This window comes from Puma concolor, chromosome B3 (genome assembly GCF_028749965.1).
Source record: "Puma concolor isolate L17-30 chromosome B3, mPumCon1.1.hap2, whole genome shotgun sequence".
NCBI lineage: Eukaryota > Metazoa > Chordata > Mammalia > Carnivora > Felidae > Puma > Puma concolor.
Genome location: NC_141672.1, coordinates 10,417,971 through 10,445,239, shown reverse-complemented (window position 1 = coordinate 10,445,239; position 27,269 = coordinate 10,417,971). Strand labels below are relative to the sequence as shown.

General features: G+C 53.0%; 1 protein-coding gene across 5 annotated transcripts in view; it reads right to left on the bottom strand.

Annotated features, from left to right (window-relative positions):
• Nucleotides 1–27,269, bottom strand: part of CLMN (calmin) — a 114,499-nt gene that overhangs the window by 32,822 nt on the left and 54,408 nt on the right. For all 5 annotated transcript variants that reach the window (XR_015252053.1, XM_086708880.1, XM_086708881.1 and 2 more), the window contains exon 2: nt 4,905–4,966. Coding sequence is in view for 4 of the 5 variants with exons in the window: in XM_086708880.1 (XP_086565006.1) it covers nt 4,905–4,966 (62 nt within the window). In the remaining variant the exon portion in view is untranslated. The remainder of the gene's footprint in view (nt 1–4,904; nt 4,967–27,269) is intronic.

Here is a 27,269-nt window from a genome sequence, read left to right as displayed (position 1 = left end):
CTGCCTGGGGGCGAGAGGGTGCCAGCAAATCAAGGAGGAGACTCAGCACCAGAGCGCAGCTCAAACAAGTGACCTGGAGGGCGTTGGGACCCTGAGATCTGAGACCCCCCCGCAAGGGCCATTGTATCCACGCTTCTCTTTAAGGGGAGAAAGAAATGGCATGTCTTGATGACAGGCCTCCAAAGAATAAAATAATGCCAGTAAGACTCATGTGAAATTACCTGGTGTAAGCCCTTCGCTTTAGATTTGGGGGCACTGAGGCTCAAAGAGGCTAGGTGACATGCCCAGTGTTTGGTCAAATCGGCTCTTTGTACAATCAGTCCTGTTTCTTCATCGGGACTCACTGGCTGCGGACAGGCGGTGCCCAGATCCCCACCACGATGGCATGACCCTGGGTCAGTGACCCTCTGGGCCTCGGTACAGACGTCAGCAGGGCTCCCCCTCCCACGCCCCCCCATCTCCAATACTGCTTCGTCTCTGTATGTGCATCTTCCTGAGGTGCCAGCTGATGCGTCAAGATTCAGTCTAACTCCAGAGGTGGTGGGACCCTCGGCAGAGGAAGCCAGGAAGGTCGCTAGCGTGTGTGACTCAGCTGGGGGCAGTGGGGGCCGTGTTGACAGACTGCTGGTCTCCCGAGTGGCTGGACGGTTGGGAGGGGGGGACCCTTCGTCCCCACCAAATGTGTAGGCCTGTTCAGAAGTCAAAGGTTGGGAGGCTGATTTATCTGTAGATGTTCTTGTCTATTTATATGTTTAGATACAAACATATCTTACCGATCAAACTAACTAAAATCATACTAAAAAGTTAATCAGCTTTTTTTTTTTTTAATTTTAGAGATAGAGGTGGGGGGAGAGGGTCAGGAGAGAGAGAGAGAGAGAGAGAGAGAGAGAGAGAGAATCTTAAGCAGGCTCCACAGTCAGGATGGAGCCAGACTTGGGGCTCGAGCCCATGACCCTGGGATCATGACCTGAGCTGAAATCAAGAGTGGGACGCTCAATCGACTGAGCCACCCAGGAGCCCCTTAAAAAGTTCATCAGCATTCTGAATGCCACTGTCTCTGTTCCTCCACAAAACTGGCTTCTTAAGTAAACCAATGTTATCTCAGGACGAACTTCTTACCTGCTCCACTGAGAAGCAAGGGAGTCAGACACACCTGAGTTCAAGTCCAGGATCTACCCTCAACAGGGACTCGGGCATCTTCCTGACCCTCCCTGGGCCTTAGAGGCCTGTTCTGCAAGATCTCAGAGCACAGGGGCTAAAACGAAACGAGATCCTGTAGGGACAGTGCCTGGCACAACTCCTGCCTTCCCAGATGAACGAGTCAGGAGAACCAGCTTGTTAAGTGGCTTCTTTCCCGCAGAGTCTCGGGGTGTTCTCTGCAGTGAGGCATTTCATCCAGGGGGTGCATGTCTCATGGCTATAAGTGGGAAAAAGGAGATGATCCTTGGATGGAACCCCTCCACAGGGAATGGCCCTGAATCTCCCTCTCTCCGCCCCACTGGCTTCTCTTTCTGGGCTTACCGGGTTCGCCCAAGTTCCGGCCTCTCACTGGGGGCAGAGGCAACTGTGCTCACATGAACTGGAGTGTGAAGGGGGCCTGGGTGGGAAAAGCCGGAGAGGTCCACTGTCTAGGGGAACTGGCACCATGCTGTGTCCGCCAAGAGTCTGGCTGGACGTGTGGCCTGGAGCTCCCGGGGCTGTCTGGAACTTGCCGGTCAGACGCTCCAGCATCGGGATTTGCAAATGTGTTTCCCGGAACCCTAGACTTTACTGGAGCAGCTTCAGGGTCCCCTGTGGGGACCGAGGGGTGCCGAGAAAGAGTCTGACCCGCTGCACCCCCTTCGATCAGAGAGGCTCCGTTCTTACTGGCCTTTCTTTAGGGTTCCGAGTAACACTTTGCTTGAAGAAAGGTTTCTGTTGACTGAACCAGCTTGATAATACTTCCTTTAATGCAGTATGATTAGAACTTACGTACGGAATCTCAGGGAACGGGGCTTCCAGAAATGTGTGTTTTTTTAATGTTTATTTAATTTTTGAGAGAGAGAGAGAGAGAGTGAGAGCAGGAGAGGGGAAGAGAGAGAGGGAGACACAGAATCCGAAGCAAGCTCCAGGCTCCGAGCTGTCAGCACAGAGCCTGACACAGGGCTCGAACTCACGAGCTGGGAGATCATGACCTGAGCCGAAGTCGGACGCTCAACCGACTGAGCCACCCAGGCGCCCACAAATGTGTATTTTTAATAAGCCCCACCCCCAGCATGATTCTCTGTTTCCCTTTTGGTAGTGGGGTTTTGGCAACATTAGAACAGCTGGGCAGGGCGCTCTCTGCGCTCCTGGGTACATGAATGAGGTGTTCACACAGGAGACACGATCTCTGTAACCGGCCAGAGACCCAGGGGTGAGGGAAGTCTCAGAAACATGGAGGAGTTTTGGTCTGGGCACCTTTTCCCTCCGGGAAGGCCTCCTTCCCGTGACAGCTTTGGAGAATTCCTGTTTTTGTTTTTTGTTTTTTTATTTTAAATTAAAAAAAAATTTTTTTATTAAGGAAGGTGGCATTTCCTTACCCCTTATACGAGCCCCTTGACCCCCAGTTTGTCCAAATACAGGGCGATTCCTCCCACAGGTGCACAGAAGAGGGATTTGCTTCAAGGGCAACAGCGACTTTGAACCAAGAGGCAAATTATTTTCTTTGCAAACTCCCACAGATCCTTGGGCACATTCCACACGGAACATGACGGCGTCGGGTTACGGAGACTCTCACGGAAATGTTATTCCTGCTAATGCGAGGCAGAAAACGTGACGCCCGAACAGAACACCCCCTGATAGATGGACTAACAAAATTTCCAGTTACCAGCCCCGGCCGTGGCCAAGCCTTGCTTTTGAGTTGAATCTGGAGGGTAATTTCCACTGACAGTGTCTGTAAGAGCCTCGGCGGCAGCAAATGGGGCCTTGGCCAGAGTCCATCCTGCGAGATGGCAGAAGGAGAAATTGAATCTGTTCCAGCGAAAACACTGCTCGGGCCCCAAACGTTCCACGGGCTTCATGAGATCGGTATGGCCGAATAAACAGCACCCCCAGGGCTTTCTTCATGATCTAACTCCTTCGGTAAATTAAGGAATTTTTCCAGAAGCCCGAGACTCAGTAAATATTTCTAACGGCCTTCAAATTGCAGTGAAACCCAAGTCCCCGAGGGGTTCCCGGGTTTCCTTTACATGAAAGGTTGGCCTTGAAAGTCTCAAGGTTGGAAACATGGCTGTTAATTTTGCCCTGTTTATTAGGCATCGGTTTCAGGTGCTATCTGATTTATCCTCAGAGCGGGGCTACCCACCTGCCCCGGAAAAGGGACAGGAGCGTGGCCACGGAGGCAATCCCCGATAGGAGGATGCTCACAGAGGCTCGCCGAGGGCGGTGAGTGAGTGCGTGGGTATTTGGGGCCTTACCCGCTGTCCTTTTCTGTATTTATTTTTCAATAAGAAAGAAAGAAAGAGAGAAAAAAAGAAAGAAAGAGAGAAAGAAAAAGAGAAAGAAAGAAAGAAAGAGAGAAAGAAAGAAAGAAAAAGAGAAAGAAAGAAAAAGAAAGAAAGAAAAAAGAAAAAGAAAAAAAAAGAGAGAAAGAAAGAAAGAGAGAAAGAAAAAAGAAAGAAAGAGAAAGAAAGAAAGAAAGAGAGAAAGAAAGAAAGAAAGAAAAAGAAATATGCCATAGCCACACTCCACCCGCCAGGAGGAATTTCCAGCTATCCTGACGCACATCAGGCATTAATTTAGGAGTTCGGCGAACTCAGATCGGGGGAACGGTTTTCCTTTTTTTCCAAAAATAACACTTCGCTTTATGAGCACTGCCGAAAATGTACCAATAGTCAAAACAACTGGCAAATGATTTACGGTGCTTCATCCCAAGGAGGTCGGGAGTCCTCCTGGGTCAAGGGGAACCCATCGTCTAGGTGCTGAGTAGAGGTGTGGGTGGTCAAGGGCTGCTCGGGAAATATTACGGGTCTAAAGGTAAACTACACGAATTAGAATTTTGGTCAAGCGCCGCGCTTCCGAAAAACCACCGTTCTTTTCTCGGGGATCTAATCATTTCAGCGATTTCCTCCATGAACTTTTCTTTGGGGTTAACTCCACGGGCAGTCAATACTTGCTCTCGTACCTTTCGGGTGGAGAGAAGAAAATCCATATGCCTAACCTCACTGAGAACGCTACCAGCTCTACAAGGAGATGAGGCGACGGGGCTGCGTCTATTTGGAGAAGCAGATCGTGGAATTTAAGAAGAAATGACAGGAGTGAAATGAATCCTGATAAATCAGCTGTCTCATGAAGAGAAAAAGAATCTCTCCTTCCCCAGCTGGGGGATGAGGGTTGTCATGGGGATAGAAGGAGACGTGTGCTGCACTAAGCAGGGTGCCTGATGCACCAAACGGGGCAGGTCACACTGTTGATCAAAAGCAACATTATGTGATTAACCAGGGGATCTGGCTTTGTTACAAGGTGTCGAGTCCTTGCATACATCAATCCGGATACCTACAAATGGCTCTGGCTGAGAATCCCCTGCCATCCTCCCAGTACGGGAAGCCCAGCCCTGTCCCCACCCCAGTCCCTGTGTCCAGGAAAGCCCTTGGGGTGTTCAGTAATAGATGTCTTCTAACATTTGTTCATTGATTCCTATTTAAAGAGAGACCCTCTCCTTCCCCAACTGGGCTGACAACCCCATGATGGCAGAACCACGTTCCCAGCACTGAGCTTGACACTTGGTGGTTAAAGGTACTCAAGCAGACGGTTCAACGAACGGGCGCAGAAAACGACAGCCGGAAATACAGAGCCACCCTTTCCCCCCCTCCCCGCACTACGGGGCTGTGCGCTCGGTCACGGATGAATCTGTCACTTAACAAAAACCCACGTGCCCTGCTTACCTTCTCTAGATGGAGATTTACCCATCGAGTAAAGGTTCTCTTCTGCACATTTTCCCTCTCAACTGAAAACAAAGAAAAGCCATTAGCTGGGTATAAAGAACTGTGTGCAAAACGCTTGAAACCCTGCTCATCCCCAGCCCAACCCCACAGCATCTTCACTAGAATACATAACCATGAATTCAGGGGCGCCTGGGTGGCTCAGTCAATCATCTGACTTCGGCTCAGGTCTCGATCTCACGGTTTGTGAGTTTGAGCCCCGCCTTGGGCTCTGTGCTGACGGCTCAGAGCCTGGAGCCTGCTTCTTCGGATTCTGTGGCTCCCTCTCTCTCTCTCTCTCTCTCTCTGCCCCTTCCCTGCTCACATTCCGTCTGTTCTGTCTGTCTGTCTGTCTCTCAAAAATAAACATTCAAACAATGGTTTTTAAATAGCCATGAATTCAGGCACACGGAACAAAACTGTCACACAATTAGTAAGGTTACTCGCATTTTACAGATTAAGAAACGGAGGATTAAATAGCTTAAATACAGCCAAGTTGGGACCCGGACCTGGATCCTGTGTGTGGCATTGGCCGGCTGGCTGCCCAGGACCCGGACCCTGGGTAAGGGGGCTAGCGCCTAGGTCTGGGTGCTCGGCCGGACACAGAAGCAGCCTCCGCAGCCCAGGCTGCTAGGCCGCTCTGGAAGCTTCCTTGAAATGTCTGAGCCAGATGACTCCTGAATCACTCAGCTCTGGATCTCCACATTTCGGAAGAACGCGTCGCACGTGCTTAAAACCATTTCACGTTTCTTTAGCAATAAGAAAGTGGGAGGCAATTTATCTCCCAGGGGAGAAAAGGGGCTATGGTTTTCTGTAATGGCTATGGTTCTTTTTTCCTCTCGGCCTCGTTATTAGGTAGATAGCGGTGCCCATAAATCAAATTTTAATATTGTGGCTTTCAATCTTTTTAATTGAAGATCCGGCAGACAGTACTTAGGCGCGTAACTGCTTTTCTCTCGATTTCCCTCCTTTGCTGTAAGAAAAGGTCACTTAGCAAGTCGGTGTAAGAACTCAAGAGCCAATCCCAGTAAACTGTGTTTCGTGGGTAGAAGAGGAAGAAGGGAAAAGAGGTGGGTAGAAACGGGGTTGCAGGGGGTGGGTGGGGGAGCATTTGCTGAGGGCCATGAGCTACAGAGTCTCGGAGCTTTCCAGAAGACTGGAGAGTGCCCTGCCCCCAGCCCCACTTGAGACCTTTCTGCCTGTGTATCATTGGCTATGGCGTGGGTGTTCCAGAGCTTAGCGGCCGTCCCTCGGTTGATGGCACTTAGCTCTTCCCACTTTCTCACTGTTACGGGCCGTGTTGCAGCCAGCACGATTGCACGAGTGCCCTGCTGCCTGGTTCTTTGTGCACAAGCAGACGAATCTCAGGCCTGACAGCTAAAAGCGGGGCTGCAGGGTCTTAGTGGTGGGCACATTTACAATTTTAATAGCTACTTCCAAATTGCCCTCCCCAAAGGCTGCCCCGGTGTATACTTTCACCCCCACCTGTCTTTAAACAAGTTTATGGGATTGTAAAGTATTTACACACACATTCAAACACTCAGGCTGGTTTCTCCATATGGCTTCAGGGAGAGCGAAGGACGTCCCCTGAAACAGAAGTGCATTCAGTGAAAGCCTGAGAGAACCTCGTTTGGACGGCTGGTTTAACTGTGTGGAAGGAAGTGTGGAACTGTGTGGAAGACCCACCCCATCTGTCTGTCCATCCATCCATCCAACCATGTATCCTTCCTTCCTTCCTTCCATCCTTCCTTCCTTCCTTCCTTCCTTCCTTCCTTCCATGTATCCATCCATCCAGCCAGCCAACCATGTACCCATCCAACGTTCCTTCTTTCTTTTCTTCCTTCCTTCCTTCCTTCCTTCCTTCCTTCCTTCCTTCCTTCCTTCTTTTTCTTCCTTCCTTCAATCCATTCATCCATCCATCCATCCATCCATCATCCATCCAACCATGTATCCTTCCTTCCTTCCTTCCTTCCTTCCTTCCTTCCTTCCTTCAACCCATCCATCCATCCATCCATCCATCTGTCCATCCAACCATGTATCCTTCCTTCCTTCCATGTATCCATCCAGCCAGCCAGCCAACCATGTACCCATCCAACGTTCCTTCTTTCTTTTCTTCCTTCCTTCCTTCCTTCCTTCCCTCCTTCCTTCCTTCCTTCTTTTTCTTCCTTCCTTCAATCCATTCATCCATCCATCCATCCATCTATCCATCCAACCATGTATCCTTCCTCCCTTCCTTCCTTCCTTCCTTCCTTCAACCCATCCATCCATCATCCATCCTTCCTTCCTTCCTTCCATTCTCCCAGCTGATACTTAGTCCATAACCATTACATGCCAGGAACTACACCAGACCCTGTGGGCAAAATCAGAGAATAAAAAAAAAAAAAAAATGCTTGGAATCTGTACTCCAAGAATTCACAGCCAAGTAGGAGAGAAAACATGGATGCTACAGGGCACATATGCAAGGAGAAATAAGAAATTTCCAGGGCTGATGGGGAGGAGGGGAGGTGATTTCAGACCCCAGGGGGTACTCCTCCGGGGGCCCTATGAGGATCTCACAGTAGAAGTAGGACACGGAGGGGCTCCTGTAGGCAAGGGCAGTGTCCCAGCCCCACCCTAGTCCACAGTCAACCTGTGGGAGGCCTCATTTCCATTCCAGCCACGGCCTGGGGGGGGCGGGGGAGCAGGAATCTGAGCACAGATTAGCTTCGACAGCAAAGCTGACCCACGGGAGGGGAACGTGATGACTGAAGATACCAGGAGACCGTGAAACTAAATCACAAATAACAGATGAGTCCCAAACTGAAATAGGGAATGGAGACCATAATTTCTGAACCTGAAACTGGGACACATCGCTCAATACACAGAGGAGAGAGAGACGGTGAAAATTTGGGTTGCCTCAGAACACCCAGCTGAGAGCCACACACACCACTAGCTGTGCGACCTTGGGCAAGTTCCTGACTTTCAAAATCCCTTTGCCTCAGTCTCCCCTCTACAGAAGGGGGAAAGCCATGCCTTCCTCACGGGCATGCGGTGAAGATTCCAGGGCATCACCCCAAAAGGCAGCCCCGGTGGTTGACCTCACAGCCACACAGCAAGCCCTGGAATCGCAGTATTTTGTTCGGTGTCTCACCACAAAGGTCTGATCGTGACCTTCTCCATTTCGAAATGCCCACCCCCATCCTGCAGGCTCTTTCTACTTCTGGCCTGCCAAGACTCCGTAAACTTTATATAGTTTCCATAAATCCAGTGGCCCCTTTCTTTCCGCCGCACCTATCACGTTGTAAAGGTGTAGGGAACCATTTTTCTGGAAGGGTCTGGCCTTCTCACGGAGTGTTTGTGGGGCCCGGTACGGGTTTGCTGGGCAACGGCGGGGCAGTAACAGGGTTGTAAAATCGCCATCACCGGGTCTGCCTGGCTGGCCGGGGCGCGTCCAAGTGCCCGGGCAGCATGCAATGGGAGGAGCTGGCTGGACAGGGGCCCCGAGAGACAGAGACAGAGAGGGAGGCACAGCCTTCTGGCTCAAGGCCACCGTCCCAAATCCCCTCGTGTGACTCAGGCCCCTGCTTTACCAAGAACAGATAATTTCAAAATGTGACCTTCCTCCATTCTCCAGGCCACCACTGGTGGCCAGCTCAGGACTTGGGAGCCACGGAGTGGGAGACGCTGACTTGGGAGTTAAAACAGATTCATTGACACTGTGACCTTTTTTTCCCTATGTCCACACTTCTGCTAAACCTCTTTCCTAGGTAATATTTCCTTTATAATATTTCTGCCCTTCCCCACCCACGAGAAAGGCTTGATGGCTTATCTGTTTATAAACATGTGCTCATGATAAAAAATTAAAACAAGACGGGATAGAGAGACGTATCTAAAATCTGTTGAAATCACATTACACTCACAGATCACCACTATTGATATTTTATTGATTCCTTTCAGAAACACACACACACACACACACACACACACACACACAGCTAAAGCACCAAGATATTCACGTACACAATTCAGTGTGATCAGCTAATGCCGCGGCATTTTTCAAAGTCTGGTCCACGGATCGCTAACATCAAGAGGTTCTGGGGTGACAGTTAAAATGCTAATCCCTGGACCCTATCCAAGACCTGCTGACTCACGCTCTCTGGCCCCAAGGCCTGAGAACCTGCATTCAACCAGCTTGTGGGCGAGACACTGCACACTTTGAAAACCTGTTCTTACTGGGAAGAGACAAGTGGCACAATTTCTTGGCCATCTTCAGGCAGGGTGGAGGATGCGACTGGCGTGCCACCTGGCATAGAAGGAGCAGGCGGCCTGGAGCCAGGTACACAAGCCCCACCGCAGACGAAAAAAGGGGGACACACATATGTCTCCCGGGCTTGCCTACCGGCAACGGGCAAGACAAACGTCATTTCTTTTTCCTTCGTCGTCCAAAGGGCTCTTCCCGATAGTGGCCTTTAGTCACTGAATTCATACAGTTTGGGGGGGGGGGGTCTCTGACTCCCCTGCGAGATGAACCAGAACTGACGAGGAGGACTGCAGACCAGAATTCCTGCAGGGGACGCTCATTCTGTGACGTCCATTCAGGCAGGCCAGCTGGGAGCAGTTCTTTCCAGCTTCAGTCACCCAGCCTGGCGAGAGGCGGGAGGCAGATGGATGGGCTCTCCTCCTCGGCCAGGCTGGTGGTCTCAGCGCCCCAAAGCCACCTCCAGGAAGTCCTCCGGCTTTCCAGCTGCCCTCGCCCCACTCGCCATGTTGGGAGCGCCCTGGAAAGGCTGGAGTGTCCCCAGCGGTGCTCAAGCAGAGGTGCCTCGGCCCCTGGGGACATCTGGTGGCATCTGGAGAATTTTCGACTGTCACGACCAAGCGGGAGGGTTCGGACCGGCATCTAGGTGGGTTGAGGCCAGGGATGCTGTTGAACGGCCCCCTACCACAAAACAGATTATTCCGGCCCAGGGTGTCAGCGGCACCAAGGGTGAGAAGCCCTGGAGGGCCTAAGGGACCACCCAGGCTGCTCCAGTGTCAGCCTTCCCTGCCGAAGAATACCGGGGAAAGCTTCAGCAAACGAGAGGTCTGCCAGTATCGTCCCCGAGTGCCTCCGTTTACCCATCTACACAGTGGGTCATAGTCCCCGCATCATGGGGTCGTGAGGGTCAGATGCACCTGAGCTGGCCTTACCCCGCCACGGAAGGGCCTCCCCGAGGTGCGGGGAGGGCACCATGCGCTAAAGTTATCCGGCAGGTCACCCGGCAGCGCGACAGGTGTGTGTCACGGCTCAGGAGCCAGACCTACCTGTCCTCACAGTTCGTGGCCCGTCACGGGCACAGGCATGGCCCTGCAGATGGCTTTCCTTAACTCCTCACGGGGCCCGGCTCCTTTCGGGCGGGTCGGTGCTCGGGAGGTGGCAGCAAGGAAAGGGGGGCGGGGGTCACACACACAGGACTGGGACAGCGAGGTCATCTGGGGCAGAGGCTACGGCTGGTGGGTTCTGCCCGTCCCCAGTGGGAGGGGCGCTGAGGGCCAAGGCTTCACCCACCCGCCTCCGTCTAGGAGGGAGGGTGGGGGCAGGCAGGGTGGTGGGAGGCCCGACACCTTCCCACCTCTGCTTCTGTTTTGTGCAGGGGCAAGGCCCCGGCCTGCACCCGCTCCCAGCCCCCAGGCACTGTTTGCCGGGAAGCGTGGCACTATACGGAGGCCATCTCAGCCCCGGGGGACAGCCACAGCCCCCGCCTGTGACGATCTCTAAGGGGTTCCTCCTCTGGCAAGCTCTTGCCCAACCTTACGTCAGCGGCCCCCTGAGATGCTCACAGAGACTCTCCCACTCTTGCCAAACGCTCTTCTTCTCCGTGGCTCAGACTCTCTCTCATTCGAAGAGTCCTCCTCGGCCCCCTTCAGCCAGGCCACCCTCCTCCATCGGCTGGGGCTGGCCCCGGGGGTCTTTAAACAGAGATGGAGAGGCCGCTCCCTCCGGCTGGTCGCCAGGTGGACCGCCACCAGACCACGCGAGGGCACCTCTGGCCCCACAGAAGCCGGCACCCAGGGAGGCCAGCGCCCGGGGAAGCCCCCACCGGCCCCTCCGGCCCCGGGGCTGCTGGACCCCCCCCCCCCCGGGAACCCTCGGCCACCCCGTCTGGACGCCGTGTTTGCTCTTTTCCCGTCTTTCAACACCTCCCAGAAACACAACCTCATTACGTGGCCCCATGCTGGTTCACTTGAGACATAAAACTCAGAAACAAATTAAACGGCAATTTCTTTTTAAACAGGAGAGGGGCCAGGCTTCAGGAATACCAGGCCAACGTCCCTTTGGTTCCGACTCCTGGGGGCCACTTCCCCCCACCGGCTCTGGTGGTATTAAAGCCAAGGCCTCCATGTGGTTTGCACCAGCAGCGATTCTGCGTTTAATTTCCTTTGTTTTTCCTCCCCGCATGTTTGCTCTGACCTGCGTCCCTTTTATCAAGACTCTGGTAATAAAATGCAAAACCCTCGCCGGGACCGGAGGCCGAGCGGCGCGAGACTTACTACAGACAAGCGTACAGAGAAGCGGCAGGCCAGAGCCGCCAGAGCCGCCAGAGCTCTGTCACCCTCTCTGTGACTCCCGTGCGGCCTGCCCTCCTCCGTCCCTCGTGCACGTTGCGGATGCGCCCGGGGGCATCGGGATGGAGCCTGGGTACCTGCTTGAGCCGCCGGTGCAGACTGGTGGTCTCCCCAGTATGTACCCGGGGAGACTCCAAGAAAGCTGCCAAGCGCATTCTAACTGGGGACTTAAATCCAATTCTCTCACGGGTCCCAGAGGCCACCAATTAACATAGCACGTCCTGCCCCGCCGTGCCCTTGCTTCTCGGCTGCTCCAAAACCCATAACCCAGGGCTCCAAAGAACTAGTCCCAATTACACAGCAAATTAAGTTTTAAGCTATATATATATATATATATATATTTAGGCTGGTGCCTGTAACAGAAATAAAAAAAAAAAAATAAACCCGCTGTAGTTTTTTCTGTGTGATTCTGTCTAACCTCAGTGCTAAATCTCAGTCCACTTTTATGATGACGGATGACGCCAGCCGGCCATAAAAACCCAAGCTTAGGAAAAGGGATTTTTAACATCCACCCAGATGGGAAGACCGGGTCGGCTGCCCCGACGTGTCCAGCTGAAATCGAGATGGGGATTTAAGTGGCACGGGACAGATCATTCCCATACCCATCCAGGGAGGCGATAATGATGACGATGCTCAGCCACGGATAATAAGACGTGGACCCCTGTCCTGACAGGTCCCACAAGGAAGGATGGAGAGAGGGAGAGGAGGAGGGAGGGAAGAAAAGAAGAAGGAAGGAAAGGCAGAAAAGTATTCTCTTCACCTACCGCGGAGGCTCACCGCATGGACCCTTGACACCGAGATCCTTGCAGGACTGAACTCTCCATCACGGACCACAAATGTTGGGGATGTTTTTTTACACCAGTGTTTTCGTGAAAGTGTTCTGCCTTCTGAATTCTGAGTAACTTCTAAAGCAGTGTTTTCTGGAGCACATTCTGTAGACTGCTAGTTCTCAAAGGCCTCTCTCCAAAGAGGAGTCCAATAAGTCTGAGAAATAGCGGTATAGTAAAAGCCCTGATAAGTCCTGCAATAAAGAGATTCCTTTATTTTGAAGATCACTGGAAGCCAGACCCTTTTCCTGTGTAAAATTAACCACAACTTCCTGTAGGAGCCTACTTTGGAAACACAGAGATGTTCATTAACGGGGGATGTCTCCACCGGGTCCTGACGGCCAATGAATTAGGCGGCTACACGTCCTGTGACAGAGGCTATCATGTGTTTGCCAAACCCAGTTTCCTTCTCCTCTTGGGCACACAGCCAAACTACATTTCCCAGCCCCCCTGGCAGGTGGTGGGGGCCTCGCCACGGAGTACCGGCCGACGGAAGGTAAGTGGGTCTGAGGTACGCCACTTTCAGACGAGGCCTGTACGATCCTCGGTGCTTTGTGCCCACCCCCACGGGGACAGTTCCAAGGACACAGAGGATGACGGAGTCACAAGAGGGAAGGAGACTGGACTCCTGAGCCTCCCCTTTGGGCAAGGATCACCCAGCAGCGGCGCCCGATGATGAATATCACTGTTGGACCCCAGTGAGTCAGAAATACGTGGTCACTGAGTGAAGACACAGGCATCTTGGGGTTGTTGCTGGGGCAGCTGCCTACCCTAGTGGACGCTTGCCTTTTTGACATTTTTTTACGTTCTATCTATTTATTTTGAGAGAGACAGAGACGGTGTGAGTGGGGGAGAGGCAGAGAGACAGGGAGAGAGAGAAACCCAAGCAGCCTCCGCACTGTCAGCGCAGAGCCCGATGTGGGGCTCGAACTCACACACCATGAGGTCATGACCTGAGCCGAAACCGAGAGGTGGATGCTTAACCAACTGAGTCACCCAGGTGCCCCTAACATCTGTCTTGAGTGAGAACCAGGCTCCCCAGGAAGGAAGGGAAGAAGTCAATGCTAAGCCTCTTCCTGACGCAGTGAGAATCACCAGATGTCCGCCGTTGAATTCTCCCGGCCACCTGCGGAGGTGGCTGAGGGCACCGAGCCTCAGCCAGGACACGTGACTTGCCCCAGCCTTGGCAGTACAGCTGGGAGAAGACCCTAGCCCGGTCACCGTAAGCCAAAACTCTCCCCGTGGCACCGGGCTGGTCGAACCCCTTCAGAGCTAACATCCTACTGAAGGACCTTCATGAAGATTCTGTTTCATGCCAGGTTGTCCAACTGAAGGATAAAGGCTGACCTGGTGTTTTATCCACAGAACAGGCCTCATAAGAATCAGCTCAACCTCTGGGTTCAGCTACGTATTCTTAAAAAAACTTCACACAAATGATTTTAATTTGCATTTTTAAAATATTTTTTAATGTTTATATATTTTTAAGACAGAGAGAGAGTGAGGGAGGGGCAAACACAGAATCCGAAGCAGGCTCCCGGCTCTGAGCTGTCAGCACAGAGCCCTACATGAGGATCGAACCCACAGACCGTGAGATCACGGCCTAAGCAGAAGTCGGACCCTCAGAGGACTGAGCCACTCGGGTGTCCCTTAATTTGCATTTTTAAGCACATCTGTCTTCAACAAACCCCACACCTGACCTGACATACCAACGTTTTCAAGTACGGACAAAGGCAAACCCATTGCGAGAATCCCAAGTATCAGGGTGACCAGCTGTCCCGTTTCACTGAGGGAGACTGAGGGGGTCCTGGGACGCGGTGCGTTCAGTGCTAAAAACTAGGGAAAGGCCCTGGCAAACCGGGACGCATTGGTTATTCTGGCTGGTGGACACGGTTCTGCTCCAGAAAGAGCAGGCCCCAAGGGGACAGCGGCCGGGAGGGCAGAAGGCACTGGGCTCCACATGGGAGACACAGACCGTGGAAGGCAAGGTGGTTAATATTTGCTTTAAATGCGAGGGATAAAGCAAACTGTGAAATTCCCATTTACAACTCTCGCCTGCCAGCAAAAAGTGACACCAGTGCGACTTTAAATTCCTACCCTGAGCAAGAGACGTAGGGCTGGAAACCTGCGATGGGGGAAGGCAAGAGGTGTCAGGTTCTCCTCCAGCTGGAAGTGTCACCAACATTTCACGTTAATTAGCAGGAGAGAGGACCAGCTGCCTGGGCTGGGGCCCTGGGACGGAGCTGTGCCGAGGTGACAATTATGAACGCTGTCACGAAACGCTGGTTCCTTTTATTTTTTTAAAGTTTACTTATTTATTTTGGAAAGAGAGAGAGAGAGAGCAAGTGAGGAAGGGGTAGAAGAGAGAGGGAGAGAGAGAGAATCCCAAGCAGGCTCCGCACTGTCAGCGTAGCGCCCGACGCAGGGCTCAAACCTACCAACCATGAGATCGTGACCTGAGCCGAAACCAGGAGTCAAACGCTTAGCGTACCGAGCCACCCAGGCGCCCCAACATGGGTTCCTTCTCGAGACGCGTTCGTTCGAAAACGGACAACAGTTACCTACCTACACGAGCCACCCTGATGCGTGTCCCCGTGTGCGTGCAGGCGTGCATGTGGGCAGACACGGCCCCTCACCGTAACGCGTCTCACCTCCAACCCTCTTCAGGCACATTTAGTCCCCGGGGTCACTGTAGGGATTTTATCATCAGAGGTCTCCCTCAGGCAATAGACAGGTGGCTCAGACCTAAGGGCTGCACTCTGACATCGAGGTCAAGGTTGGATCATTGTCCTTGGGTAGAAATCCTGGAGAATGGCAAATTCCAGTTCTATAATCTTAAAAAAAAAAAACAAAAAACAAAAACCCACTGAGACTAAACATGTGATTCTCAACTTTGGCTGCAAAGGACAGTCACCTGGGGAAACTAAAATGTAGGGATGCCTGGGCTCCACTCCAGACTAATTGAATCCAAACCCCTGGGGGCGGGGCCCAGGCATCTGCATTTTTTAAAGCTCCCCAGGTGATGCTGACACTGAGCCAGGGCCGAGAGTCACCGCTCTTGACCAGGAGTTGGCAATTTTTCCCGTCAAGGGCCAGACGGTAAACGTTTTAGACTTCGCAGGCCACATGGTCTCCAGCGACTTGTCAACTCTGCGCTCCTGGTGGGAAAGCAGCCAAGACAATACGTAAATGGGCATGGCTGTGTTCCAATAAAACTTTATTTATATGAACAGGCAGTGGGCTGTGGTCGGCCAAGCCCTGCTCTAGACTGCACAGGCTCCACCGCCCGATTTAAGTGGCCGTCCTACGACTTCCTGGTGGCCGGACCTCACAGCCCAACTTTTAAAATTCACTTTGGGGCTTCAAGAGCCGTGGTGGGGTGGGGGTGGGGGGTGGCAGGCGTGTGGGAAATGAAAGAAGCAGACAAGTTGAGTGTGTTAAGCATCAACTTTGGCTCAGGTCATGTTCTCATGGTTCGCGAGTTCGAGCCCCGTGTCGGGCTCTGTGCTGACAGCTCAGAGCCTGGAGCCTGCTTCGGATTCCGTGTCTCCCTCTCTCTCTGCCCCTCCCCTGCTCACGCTCTGTCTCTCAAAAATAAAGAAACGTTAAAAAGTTAAAAAAAAAAGAAAAGAAAAAGAACATTTGGGCAAGCAGACTTGGACGTGCCTCTTGCCTTTGCTTTCCTTCTTCAGCAACCAGCCTCCTCCAAGACCATCATAGCGGCTGCTCCTCCCTTCCCTCACCCCTACTGAAGGCCTCCTTTGTCTGAGGAACCCAAGGAAGCAAGAAGAAAAACGGCCCCAAAAAATCATCGCTGATTTTTTTTCCCTCCTCTTCTGTAAAGTTTAAATGGAAACAGGTAAAAACAACAACAAAAAAAAGTTAATCAAATGGGCTACCTCCACCTTGTAGGTAAAGTTTCTCAGTAGATGAAGCTTTGTTCAAGGACCGTAATCTTCTCTCCCATGTTCTGAGCACCACGAGGAATCCAGGGTTACCCCGTTCCTCAGGGCAGTCTAGTGTTCCGGTTGGAGACGTCCTTAAATAAGCTTACTGAAGGTTGCCTCTCATCCAACCCTGTCGTTAAGGCTGTCATCCAGAGTGTACTGGAATGCCTCTCAGGACGAGATGCTCAGCACCTCTCCAAAAGCAGGCTTCCACGAGCTCAAAGCTATCTTTTGGAAAAGGGGCAAGTCCAGCAGGTACAACAGTGAGGAAACAGAGAACAAAATAGACGGCCTTCAGTTTGACATCAGGAAGGCAGGCCATCGGAGGTGACCAACAGTGCAAGGGCCACCAGCAGAGGCCAAACGTTTCCAGGCTTTCTTTTATTACTATTATTTATTTATTTTGGGGAGGGCACAAGCCGGGGAGGGACGGAGAGGGGGGAGAGGGGCAGAGCATCCGAAGTGGGCTCTGTGGTGACAGGCTGACAGCGGTGAGCCTGTTGTGGGGCTCGAACTCACGAACTCACGAACTCACGAACTCACGAACTCCAAGGGCTCCCAGCTGAGCTGAAGTCAGATGCCCAACCTACCGAGCCACCCAGGTGCCCCTCCAGTCTTTCAAATCTTAGCATTTTAGAAAGAAACTAAAAACTCACAGATACTCTATAGCAGCTGATTGGATAGAAAGCCTGGTAGATGGTTTTCAGGCTGCTGAAACACCTAGTGAGCGACGAGGTTGACAAGGTTTTGCTGCTTCTGAAAACGATTACGATTCCTCCATCCAGACAGGGAGGATTTCTTAGGGGGCACAGGTTGGTCGCAGGTTTCTTGCCACCGGATTCTCAGGGGCAAATTTTTCTTTGAAAGTGAAGCTGTGCATTTTTGCAGCAGACGAAAACACAGGAATCCACCAAAAGAAGGGACAGATCCTGGGGCGCCTGGGTGGCGCAGTCGGTTAAGCGTCCGACTTCAGCCAGGTCACGATCTCGCGGTCCGCGAGTTCGAGCCCCGCGTCAGGCTCTGGGCTGATGGCTCAGAGCCTGGAGCCTGTTTCCAATTCTGTGTCTCCCTCTCTCTCTGCCCCTCCCCCGTTCATGCTCTGTCTCTCTCTATCCCAAAAATAAATAAACGTTGAAAAAAAATTTTTAAAAAAGAAGGGACAGATCCTATCGCCAACGGCTCCTGGAACAGCTTCTCATCCAAGGTGCAGAGGTTGCTGCAAATATTCAGGTTTTCCTCGTTGGGGGCAACCAAAATCTCACAGCCAGGTTTATTTCCTTTTATTTGCTTTGCTGTTAAGAGATTCTTTTTTTTTTTTTTTAATTTTATTTATTTTGAGAGAGCACGAGCGAATGCAAATGGAGGAGGGGCAGAGAGAGAGGGAGACAGAGAATCCCAAGCAGGCTCTGCATTGTCAGCGCAGAGCCCAACGTGGGGCTCGAACTCACAAAACCACGAGATCACGACCTGAACCCAAAACCAAGAGTCGGACCCTTAACTGACTGAGCCAACCACGCGCCCCTTGTTGATTTCCCTTTCGTTTTATGGATCAGGTAAGCCACCTTACATGTTTTTGTTCAAGAATGTAGGGTTGGGGTGCCTGGGTGGCTCAGTCGGTTGAGCGTCCTACTTCGGCTCAGGTCATGATCTCGCGGTTTGTGGGTTCGAGCCCCGCGTCGGGCTCTGTGCTGACAGCTCAGAGCCTGGAGCCTGCTTCGGATTCTGTGTCTCCCTCTCTCTCTGCCCCTCCCCTGCTTGTGCTCTGTCTCTCAATAATAAGTAAACGTTAAAAAAATTTTTTAAAAAAGAAGGTAGGGTACACTCAACGGATGAACACGTGAATGAGTAAATCCGTTAATAGAAAGATTCTCGTACATTACTGTTGCCCCTGCCCCCTACTCCGCCACGCCCCAGTGCCTGGCACATGAGTATAGATGTTGTTCAATGAGTGGAAAACCCATCTACCAGTCTGCTCTTTGCACTTGGCCTCCAAAACCACCACACCCGTTCTGATATAGCCTGGATCACTCACGTTCCAGCTGCAACCTTGACCTCAAATCTGTCCATCTACCCTCACCTGCGTGGCTCTAGGAACAAAATCTGGGTCTTCGCCCTGTTTGCACCTGCTCCCTGCAGCTCCCAGCTCCCAGCGCTGTTCAGGCCATTCCTGTGAGCCAGAGCCTCAGGTGGACCCAACGGGCCGGAACCAAGAAAGCCCGGGTGAGGATACCCAGGAATCAGTGAGGAGGCCAGCCCTGCGGTGTGCTGGCCCTGGAAGGGTAGGTCACTAAGGCTCTACCGATGGGAGCCTGAGCTGGAGTCTAAGTCCACGGGGTTGTTGGAGGCACCGAGCTGCCACGAAGGGACTTCTCCCAGGCCGGCATGTTTTGCACACCCATTCAAGAACCAAGAGGATGAGCCTGACTGCCTAACACCCACCCGCACAGCGGCCAAGGGCCACGACTGGCCCACGTTAGCGCTGGGCACTTGGCTTAACTGAATGGCCAATTAAGAAGCTGCGTCTGACTGGCTCTCAGGAAGTAGGGCGCCGGGCCGCGTAGCACCCTTGCCCTTGAAGTGAACTTCATGACTCCTGAGAGGTTTTGGTGGTCTGGTTTTTCATGGCTAACGGTGCCGTGTATTCTCGGCTCACTAAGCGCCCCACACCGTGCATGTCTCGTCTCTTTTCTCTGACCCAGTGGCCCCACGAGACGGGTACGATCATTGTGCTGTGTAGACCCCGGGTGCTCTGCCGTCGATTCAGGGGCTAAGGGCAGTGGAAGGTTGGAGGCCAATGACACGGCCACTGGATCAAAGCACCTTCTTGGGAATCCAGACTGGGGTTGAAGCCAGCCTCTGTCTGGCTGGTCCCCTGAATGGACCAGGGGTATGGAAGCCATTTGCTGCCACGCAGACTGGAGGGCAAAAAGAACAGTCAGGAGAAAGAGAGAGTGGGGCAAAGTGTGCAAAGGACGGTTCTGTTCTGGCTTTTTCCTCAGGCTCTGCTACACCCTGGCCTTTGGATTCGGTGGACCTCTGCCTTTCTCTTAAAGGCAATTTTTCTTAGCTCTCACGCTCTCATGGGTTTCCGTTGGCTACAGTTAAAAGCATCCTCACTCATTTCTTCAACAAGCAAACTACAAAGAAGAGATGAGGGAACACCTATGGATCAAGAAAGGCTTAAAGGCTTAAGAGACACCAGCCAAATGCAACGTTTGGCCCCTTATGTGGATCCCGATTCAAACAAACATTTAAAAACAAAACAAAATAATTGTGTTTTCAAAGTTCAAAAACATAACTAAAATAAATTCCTGGAAAAACACAGAATGTCAAAATGAGGGCAAGAAGAAATAGGGAATTTACATAAATCAACAGATGCTGAAACAACAACCACAACAAAGAGTCTTTGCCGTGAACATCCCTGATTCCCATTTGACAGATGCACGAACCAAGGCAGAGACAGGTTGGGTCACCCCATCTGGTAAAAAAAAAAAAAAAATATGGAGCCAGGTTTCACACCCAGGCCTGGCCCCAAAGCCTGTGGTCCTAACTATGACACTGCCTCCTGACCTTGCCCATGACCGACTCAGACTTCCCAGTAAACCGGGACAGAAATCATTAACAAAACTATTCCAAGTCCTTGCAATTTAGGTCACCGCCTCCTGCCACACTGCCCGCCACCTTGGCGGGTCCCTCTGCGGATGGATGCGTATTTGCGGGGGGGCGGGGGGTTGCTATGAGCAAGTTCACATATTTTACTCAGTTCTTCCACACAGAACCACAACCTGGGCAAGAGAAGAACCCTATCTCAAATTTTTTAAACACGTTTGTTTTCGAGAGAGAGAGAGAGAGAGAGAGGGAGGGAGAGAGAGCATGAGTGTGAGTGGGGGAAGGACAGAGAGAGAGGGAGACACAGAACCCAAAGCAGGCTCCAGGCTCCGAGCTGTCAGCACAGAGCCCGATGCGGGGCTCGAACTCACAAACTGTGAGATCATGACCTGAGCTGAAGTCAGACACTTCACCGACTGAGCCACCCAGGCGCCCCAAACCCTATCTTAAAAGTCTAAGAGCTGTAAAAGGGCTTCCCGACGGGAACGGGCCAGAAGGTGGGGAGAGCTGGTGGAGAAGGCCACAGCTTTCATTATAAGCTCATCTGTATATTTCAGCTTTTTAACCACATGCCTCCGTCTGGTGGAAATTTTAAGTTTGGGGCGCCTGGGTGGCTTAGTCAGTTAAGCATCTATCTGACTCTCGATTTCGGCTCAAGTCATGAAGTCACAGTCCCTGCTTGGGATTCTTCTCTCCCTCTCTCTGCCCCTCCCCTGCTCTCTCTCTCTCGCGCACGCGCTCTCTCTTTCTCTCTGAGAATAAATAAAACACAATAAAAAAGAATACAGAAATGTTATGTTTTACTTAAAAAAAACTGCTATGTACTCAACTCCGTGCGTAGCACGACGTCCTATTCTTCTGTTCTCAATACCACCGGGGTGAAACGTTTACGAATGTGATATTCGACAGAAGGATTTTCTGTTCATAACATAAATACCCGTAACAGACAAAAACCGGAAAAGTCAATAACATGAATTATTCCGAGACCGCTTGTTTCCTTCCATTTTTCCTTCTACGGGGTTTTTATTTTCGCTTGCTTGCTTGAACATAATTTCGACCATATCACGCCTGCAGCGTGGTATTCTGTGCGGCCTCGCCAGTATCTCTTCTCACCTTCCCTGAATGGTACTCACTGTTGCTGCTATTATTTATCCCGCTCCTTCTCTCCATCACTGTCCACTGGCTGCGTTAGGGGAAGCAGGCCGATAACCTGTCTTTTCGCTTACAGGCACAAGGAACCAGATGCGTTCAAACCTGGCGTGGAAATTGCCACAGCTCTTCCCGAGCCTGGATCTTGACCCCTGACTGCAACAGCAGGATGAAACTTTGTGGCTCTCCCCTTGGAGGAAGGTGAATGAGTTCTGACGGGGCGAGAAGCTGTGTACGGATGGTGGGCAGCTTAGGGAGGGCTACAGCAAACACTATTAGGTGCCTCCCCAATAACCATTTTCCTCTTCTCAACCAACAGGATCCTAACTCTGAGCCAGCAGTCTGCCTAGTTTAAAAAAATTTTGTTAACATTTTATTTTATTTTTTGAGAGACAGAGAGGGACAGAGCATGAGCAGGGGAGGGCCAGAGAGAGAGGGAGACACAGAATCCGAAGCAGGCTCCGGGCTCCGAGCCGTCAGCACAGAGCCCGACGAGGGGCTCGAACCCACGAACCTGAGCCGAAGCCGGACGCTCAACCGACTGAGCCGCCCAGGCACCTGTCCCTGCCTAGTTTTAAAATGATCATTTCCCCACCTCCCTGGTCAGGGGTCGTCCTGGGACAAGGCCTGGCCAACAAAGCGGAAGTGGAGGTTAGGCTGGGGTTTCCAGGAGTGCCCGACAGAAGGTCAGCGGAGGACACTGGAGTGTGCCCTCTTTGCCTCTTTCCTAACCCTCTGGCTTCCCGTCACGGAGCCACGGAGCTAGAAACACAAGAGCCAGAGCTCTTGGTGAAGCAGCGGCCAGACGTGGACCTGCTGGGTGGTAGGCTGGTGTCTCTGGGCTTCCTCTTGCACGAGATAGACAGATCCTCTTGGATGAAGTCCCCGCACGTTGGGTTTTTGCCACTTGCGGCCCAACACGGCCCGAACTGGCGCAATACGCGTTCTCTCGCTTTCGGGAGCCCGTCGGAAACCCATCAGGGCTGACTCACCCGCGCCCCTCTCGTTGGCAGGGAGGCCAGTCGCACTGTCTTGGGCTGCTAAAAACTAACCCTCAGGAATAAGCACTCGTGGGCCCTTACACGCTTCTACGGGCCTGCAAAACTCTTACACACGTACCCCGTCCTCGGTGGGGAAGCCAGGGGAAGATGATTCAGGACAGAATGGCTCAGCGACCAGATGACAGGCAGTGGGTTCCCCACGATGTCTTTTCTCTCCTTGATGTCGCCCCCCCCTCCGCCCCCCGCACATCCGAGTTGTGCTCAAAAAGCCATCCAACTTCCACGCGTCCACGCGAGACACGAGAAACAGTTACAGACGGTGAAGAGCTGGGGACGCGTCGTCTAGGTTTGAACCCGTGCGGATTGGCCCTACGGGAGGTCGGCCCGAGAAGCCAGGAAGCCTGTGTCTCTCCACAGGGTGCAAAGAACGAATGAATGAATGCAAGAGCTTGAGACATAAGGAAGGATTCAAAAGGACTGTATATTGCCTCGGGCCTCTGAACAACACGGGGCAGGGTGGGGGGTGGGGTGGGGGGCCTGGACAAAAGCCTCGGAGCTGATGAGCCAATTGGTTCTGCGTGTTGAGGGGTGAGCGGGTGGAGTAGGGGGGAAATTGGGAAGGACAAGTATTAGAGAAGGTGGCAAAGACCGTGAGATCTTGAAAAGGCATTAGGCTTTTAACGACAATACAGGAAATCTGGTCGGGGGACCACCTGGAACCAAACATCACCCCCTCTAACCTCTGGGTTTCCCGCGTGCACTTTTTATTTCCCATGTGGTATACGCGCTCGGCGTCTGCACGAAGTGATCCCACGTGTGTGGGGGGAAGGGGACCGGTGGTGGGGGGGTGTTGAAGAGCCAGAGGCAACGTCCACCTTCTTGGTTCTTCGACGGTGACCACAGGACCGCCACCCGCCACCCGCCGTCTTGCATCCTGGTGCAGCTGATGTTCGTTTTGGGAACGCGATCCAGTCACCCTGGCTGGAAGATGCACCCCGTATCCTCAGGAACTGACCCCATAAAACCAGGGACTCATCTCCCAGTCGAGGGGTCTTTGCGTCTTTCAGCCGCCTCGCTTCCCTACCTGCGCCATTCCGAACGTCTTCAGTTTTACAAACACAACTGATGTGCCACAGAACGAGGAGGGCCTGGCGTCGAGATCACAAGCGTCATCTGTTCCCCTCCGTCGTGGAAACCAGAAACCTCAGTTTATTAAGGTGCATGCACTGTGCTGGGTACTCGTCAGGTGGGTGTTGTTTTCTCCATTTTGCAGAGGAGGCAAGCGAGGCTTAGCCAGGTCAGGGAAGGTAGGGCTCAGGGTCACAGAGGGAGGAAGGGAAATTCTCAATGTGGGGAGCAAATTCGCTCTGATTCCACAGTGGTGGAATCGCGGAGAGTGGTTGGTGGGGCCTTCGTGGGAAAACAGCCCCTCCTCCCGCATTCAATCTTTTCTTCCAGAAGGAGCAGCTGGGGCTCCTCCGGCCTGGTGGTCTTCTGAGACACATTCCTGCACTGCCGCTGTTCTCAAAGCTGCAGGCCCTTGTTCCACACGCGGGTCCGAGGGCCCGAGCCAGGCCTGGGGTCTCTTCACGCAGAGAAGAGTTTTCTGCCCTTGGCCCCCGCAGAAGGGAAGGATTAGCGCAGCAAAGCCCAACTTGATTGAAAAATAACTTCCCTCCAGGCTGCTTTATGGCTTTGCACCTCTTCCAGCTCTCGCTGAGTCTGGCCCCAAGACTGGAGGACTCAGGGTGGTCCTTCCCTCTCCAAGGGGCCGGAAATTACCCAAGGAACGCCAGGGGGTGCTGAACAGGCCATCTGAAGGAGGCCAGCAACTTATTAATGTTTTTTAAAAGTTTTAAAACTAATAGCCAACTGGAAGGGGTCAAAGCATTCTGGCTAGTTCTGCGATGGGGGGCAAGGCGCCTCCCTCCCCTCGCTGACCCCATCTGTAGCGTGTGTGTGTGGAGGGGACTCGTCTACGGCCCCGTGCCGCTGGCGTGGAGGATGAAATGATTGCCGAAGTTCACAGAGGGCCGAGAACTGCCACATGGCAGTGACCACGGACGGTTCGGCCCCAGCGCTCCGCACTTACATTCACCAGACCAGCCAAAGCCGGTTCCCGGCGGGACGCTGCTGAACAGCACAGGATTTGGCCTTGGCCAAAGAGAGGTCTGGCGTGCGCCCTGGGCTTCTGGGAGGTGATCTCGGTGTATGTGACAGGAGTGTGTCTGGCTAGGGCAGGGGCTGACCACACCGGATCCCAGTGTGGGGCTGGCCGTGCCAGAAAGACCAACCGTGGGACAGAGGGGGGGGTCACACGGTATCGGCTGGCCTGGACACTGAGTTCACCAATGAGGGCGATCAGTCAGTCAATCAATCAATCAATCAATCAGTCGTGCCTCGATCAAGAGCCTGGGCACCACAGCTCGGCGAGCTTCCCTAACGGGCAATGCTCCGCGTGTCGGTCACACATCGGTGTCAGAGGGTAACGCGAGTGCGGGAGCTTTCAGGGAGTGCTGTTCTAACGAATGATCACACCGGAGGCTGGTTCTCGGAACCCCTTGAACTTGCGATTGGTGTCGGGAATGAGGGCAGTCTTATGGGGAGACCGCTCCCTCAACCTCAGCAGTCCGCCGACCCCGGGAATCTTCTACAACACAAGCCTCCTGAGTTCCATGCCCGCTGTCACTCCCAACCACCCAAACTGGGAAGGATGGGGCTGGGAGGGGGTGCAGGGAGGGTGCCGAGGGAGCTCGTGCTGGCGCTAAGTGAAGCGCTTTCCAGAGGCCAACTCATGGGTGCCTCAGTCTACGCATCTGTAACACGGGACCCACCGCGCCCACCTCTCCAGGCTGCTCACGTCTCCAGGCCTGAGGGCCCACAGCTAGGGAGCAAAGCACATGATTCACCTCGACGGCCGGTGCACTTAGCTTTAATCACCTCTGCTGGCTGAGGTCAGCTCGGCGGTGAGACAGGCCCACCCTCAGGAGCAGGTCTCACTCGCATGGAAAATGCCGGCTCGTACATCTGAATCATCACGATTGCGAATATGGGCCAAGCGTCACCTCCACGCTGGGAGACGTAGGACAGCGTCCCCTAACACCGCCTGGTCGTGTCCTGACAGTCACCTGGGGGCTTCCCAGGCCCAGGCCCTGACGGGATCCAAACGGCAACAGAGGAGCCTGGGAAATCTGCAGGTTTAACATCCCCTGTGGGCTGGGTCTCTTGCAGGGGCAGATTTGAGAACTGCTGTCACGATCAGAGGGGCCTGGGTCCCCCGCAAACCCCCGACAGCACAACTGTTGGGCAGGCCTCAGGTGCTGGGCCTCTGTTTCCCCCTCTACGCAAATGGGGGTGGGAGTTATGGCTGCTCATTCTCCCTTGCCCTACAGCAGTGAGGACGAGACGCTCGGGCCCGGCCAGCACCGTGGCCAGGAGCCACGGTCAGTCCCAAAGAGCAGCAGCACATAGCACTTGCCGTGCAGGACAGGGGGTACGGCCAGTCCCCATTTGACGCTCGCTAAAGAGGCGAGTTCCTGCCAGCGCGATGGGTATGTTAGGGAACAGTTTAAGGATGACACGAATTTTGCATTTGCTGATGCAAACGTGTGTGTGTTATGCGTTCCTATGTGGCTCTATTTAGCTCCGATCGGTTAAATAGAGCCACGTGGGAATACACAACACACACACACACACACACACACACACACGCTCATGTGTGCACACCTCAAACATCTACTAGCTACCTTTTTCACTGCCTGTGCTATGAGCCGCACACATCCACATCTAATGTTACAAGTTGCCACGGGCTGACTAGTGTCCTCCCCAAATTCCTCTGCTGGAGTCCTAACCCCCAGGCCCTCGGCGTGTGACTGTATTTGGAAATGGGAGTCTTTTTTTTCTTTAAGTTTATTTATTTATTTTGAGAGTGGGGGTGGGGAAGGGGCAGAGAGAGAGAGAGGAGGAGAGAGAATCCCAGGCAGGCTCCGCCCTGTCAGTGCAAAGCCTGCCGCGGGGCTCGAACTCACGAACTGTGAGACCATGACCTGAGCCGAAATCGAGAGTTGGACGCTTAACCGACTGAGCTACCCGGGCGCCCTGGAGATAGGAGTCTTTAAAAGTAAGCGTTTTAATTAAAATGGGGCCGTTAGGATGGGCCCTGGTGTCCTTATACGAAGAGGCAATCCGGACACACAGACACCAGGGCAGGTGCATGTAAGACCGCGTGAGGACACAGCGAGAAGGCGGCGACCTGCAGGCCAGTGGCAGGGTTTACCCCGTAGAAAGCGCTGTCTTTACGAACACAGTTTTGCTCCCTGAGAAGAGGCCACCATGGGGAGCACGCCGCACCTGCTGTGGCCAGGGGAGGGCGTTTGCCCTGTGCTCCCCGAGGGCTCCACACCTCTCTCCTCAACCATCTCTTAAACACTCACTCAGGACTCTTAAATGACCAGAGAACAGCGGGTGGCTTGGGGCTAGACGTCCCTTAGGTTATTTACTTAAAGATGAAACTGGACAAGGGCCTGGACCCAAACATGCATTGTTTGCTGGTCCGGGAGAAGCATTGCCACATGCTGGGTCCCAGTCCACACCCTTCAGGGCAGGGACACTGGTAAACTGTGGACGGCAGGAGAAGGGCTGTGCCGGGGGATGGGGCCACCGGCCTCAGGAACGTCCCGGGTGGAAAGTGAATTCGGAGCATGGACTTGGAGGTCCTGGGGGCCCTCAGCAGATGGGGAAGTGGGGTAGCAGTAATGACATAAACACTGAACGATGGGTTCCGAGACTCACTAAGCCCAGCTCCGTGGCAGGTAGGGGAGGAGGGACGCTGGGGGAGAGCCTTGAATGCCACCCAAGGGGTTCCTTCGGACCAAATATACAATGAGGCCATTCCTTATCTGGGTTCCTTAAATCAGAATGTGTGACCTTTCATTCTGGGTTGCAGATCACGCTAGTTAGAATTTGAGAAGTACGCCAAAGGCAAAAGAGGCAAGAGTCAATTAGACGATTTATACATCGTTCATCCAATTAAACAAGTGTCGAGTACCCGCTGCCAGCTGCGTCTAGACGAGGAGCGATTTGCTCCTGGTTTTATTCATTTTCTGTCTCCATCCTCTACCAAGAATGGGCGTTAAGTCATCCTCCGGGATGTGAAGGACGCCACCCGTACATGAAGGTGTCTATTCGCCGACAGAGACCCAGCACCGGCCATTG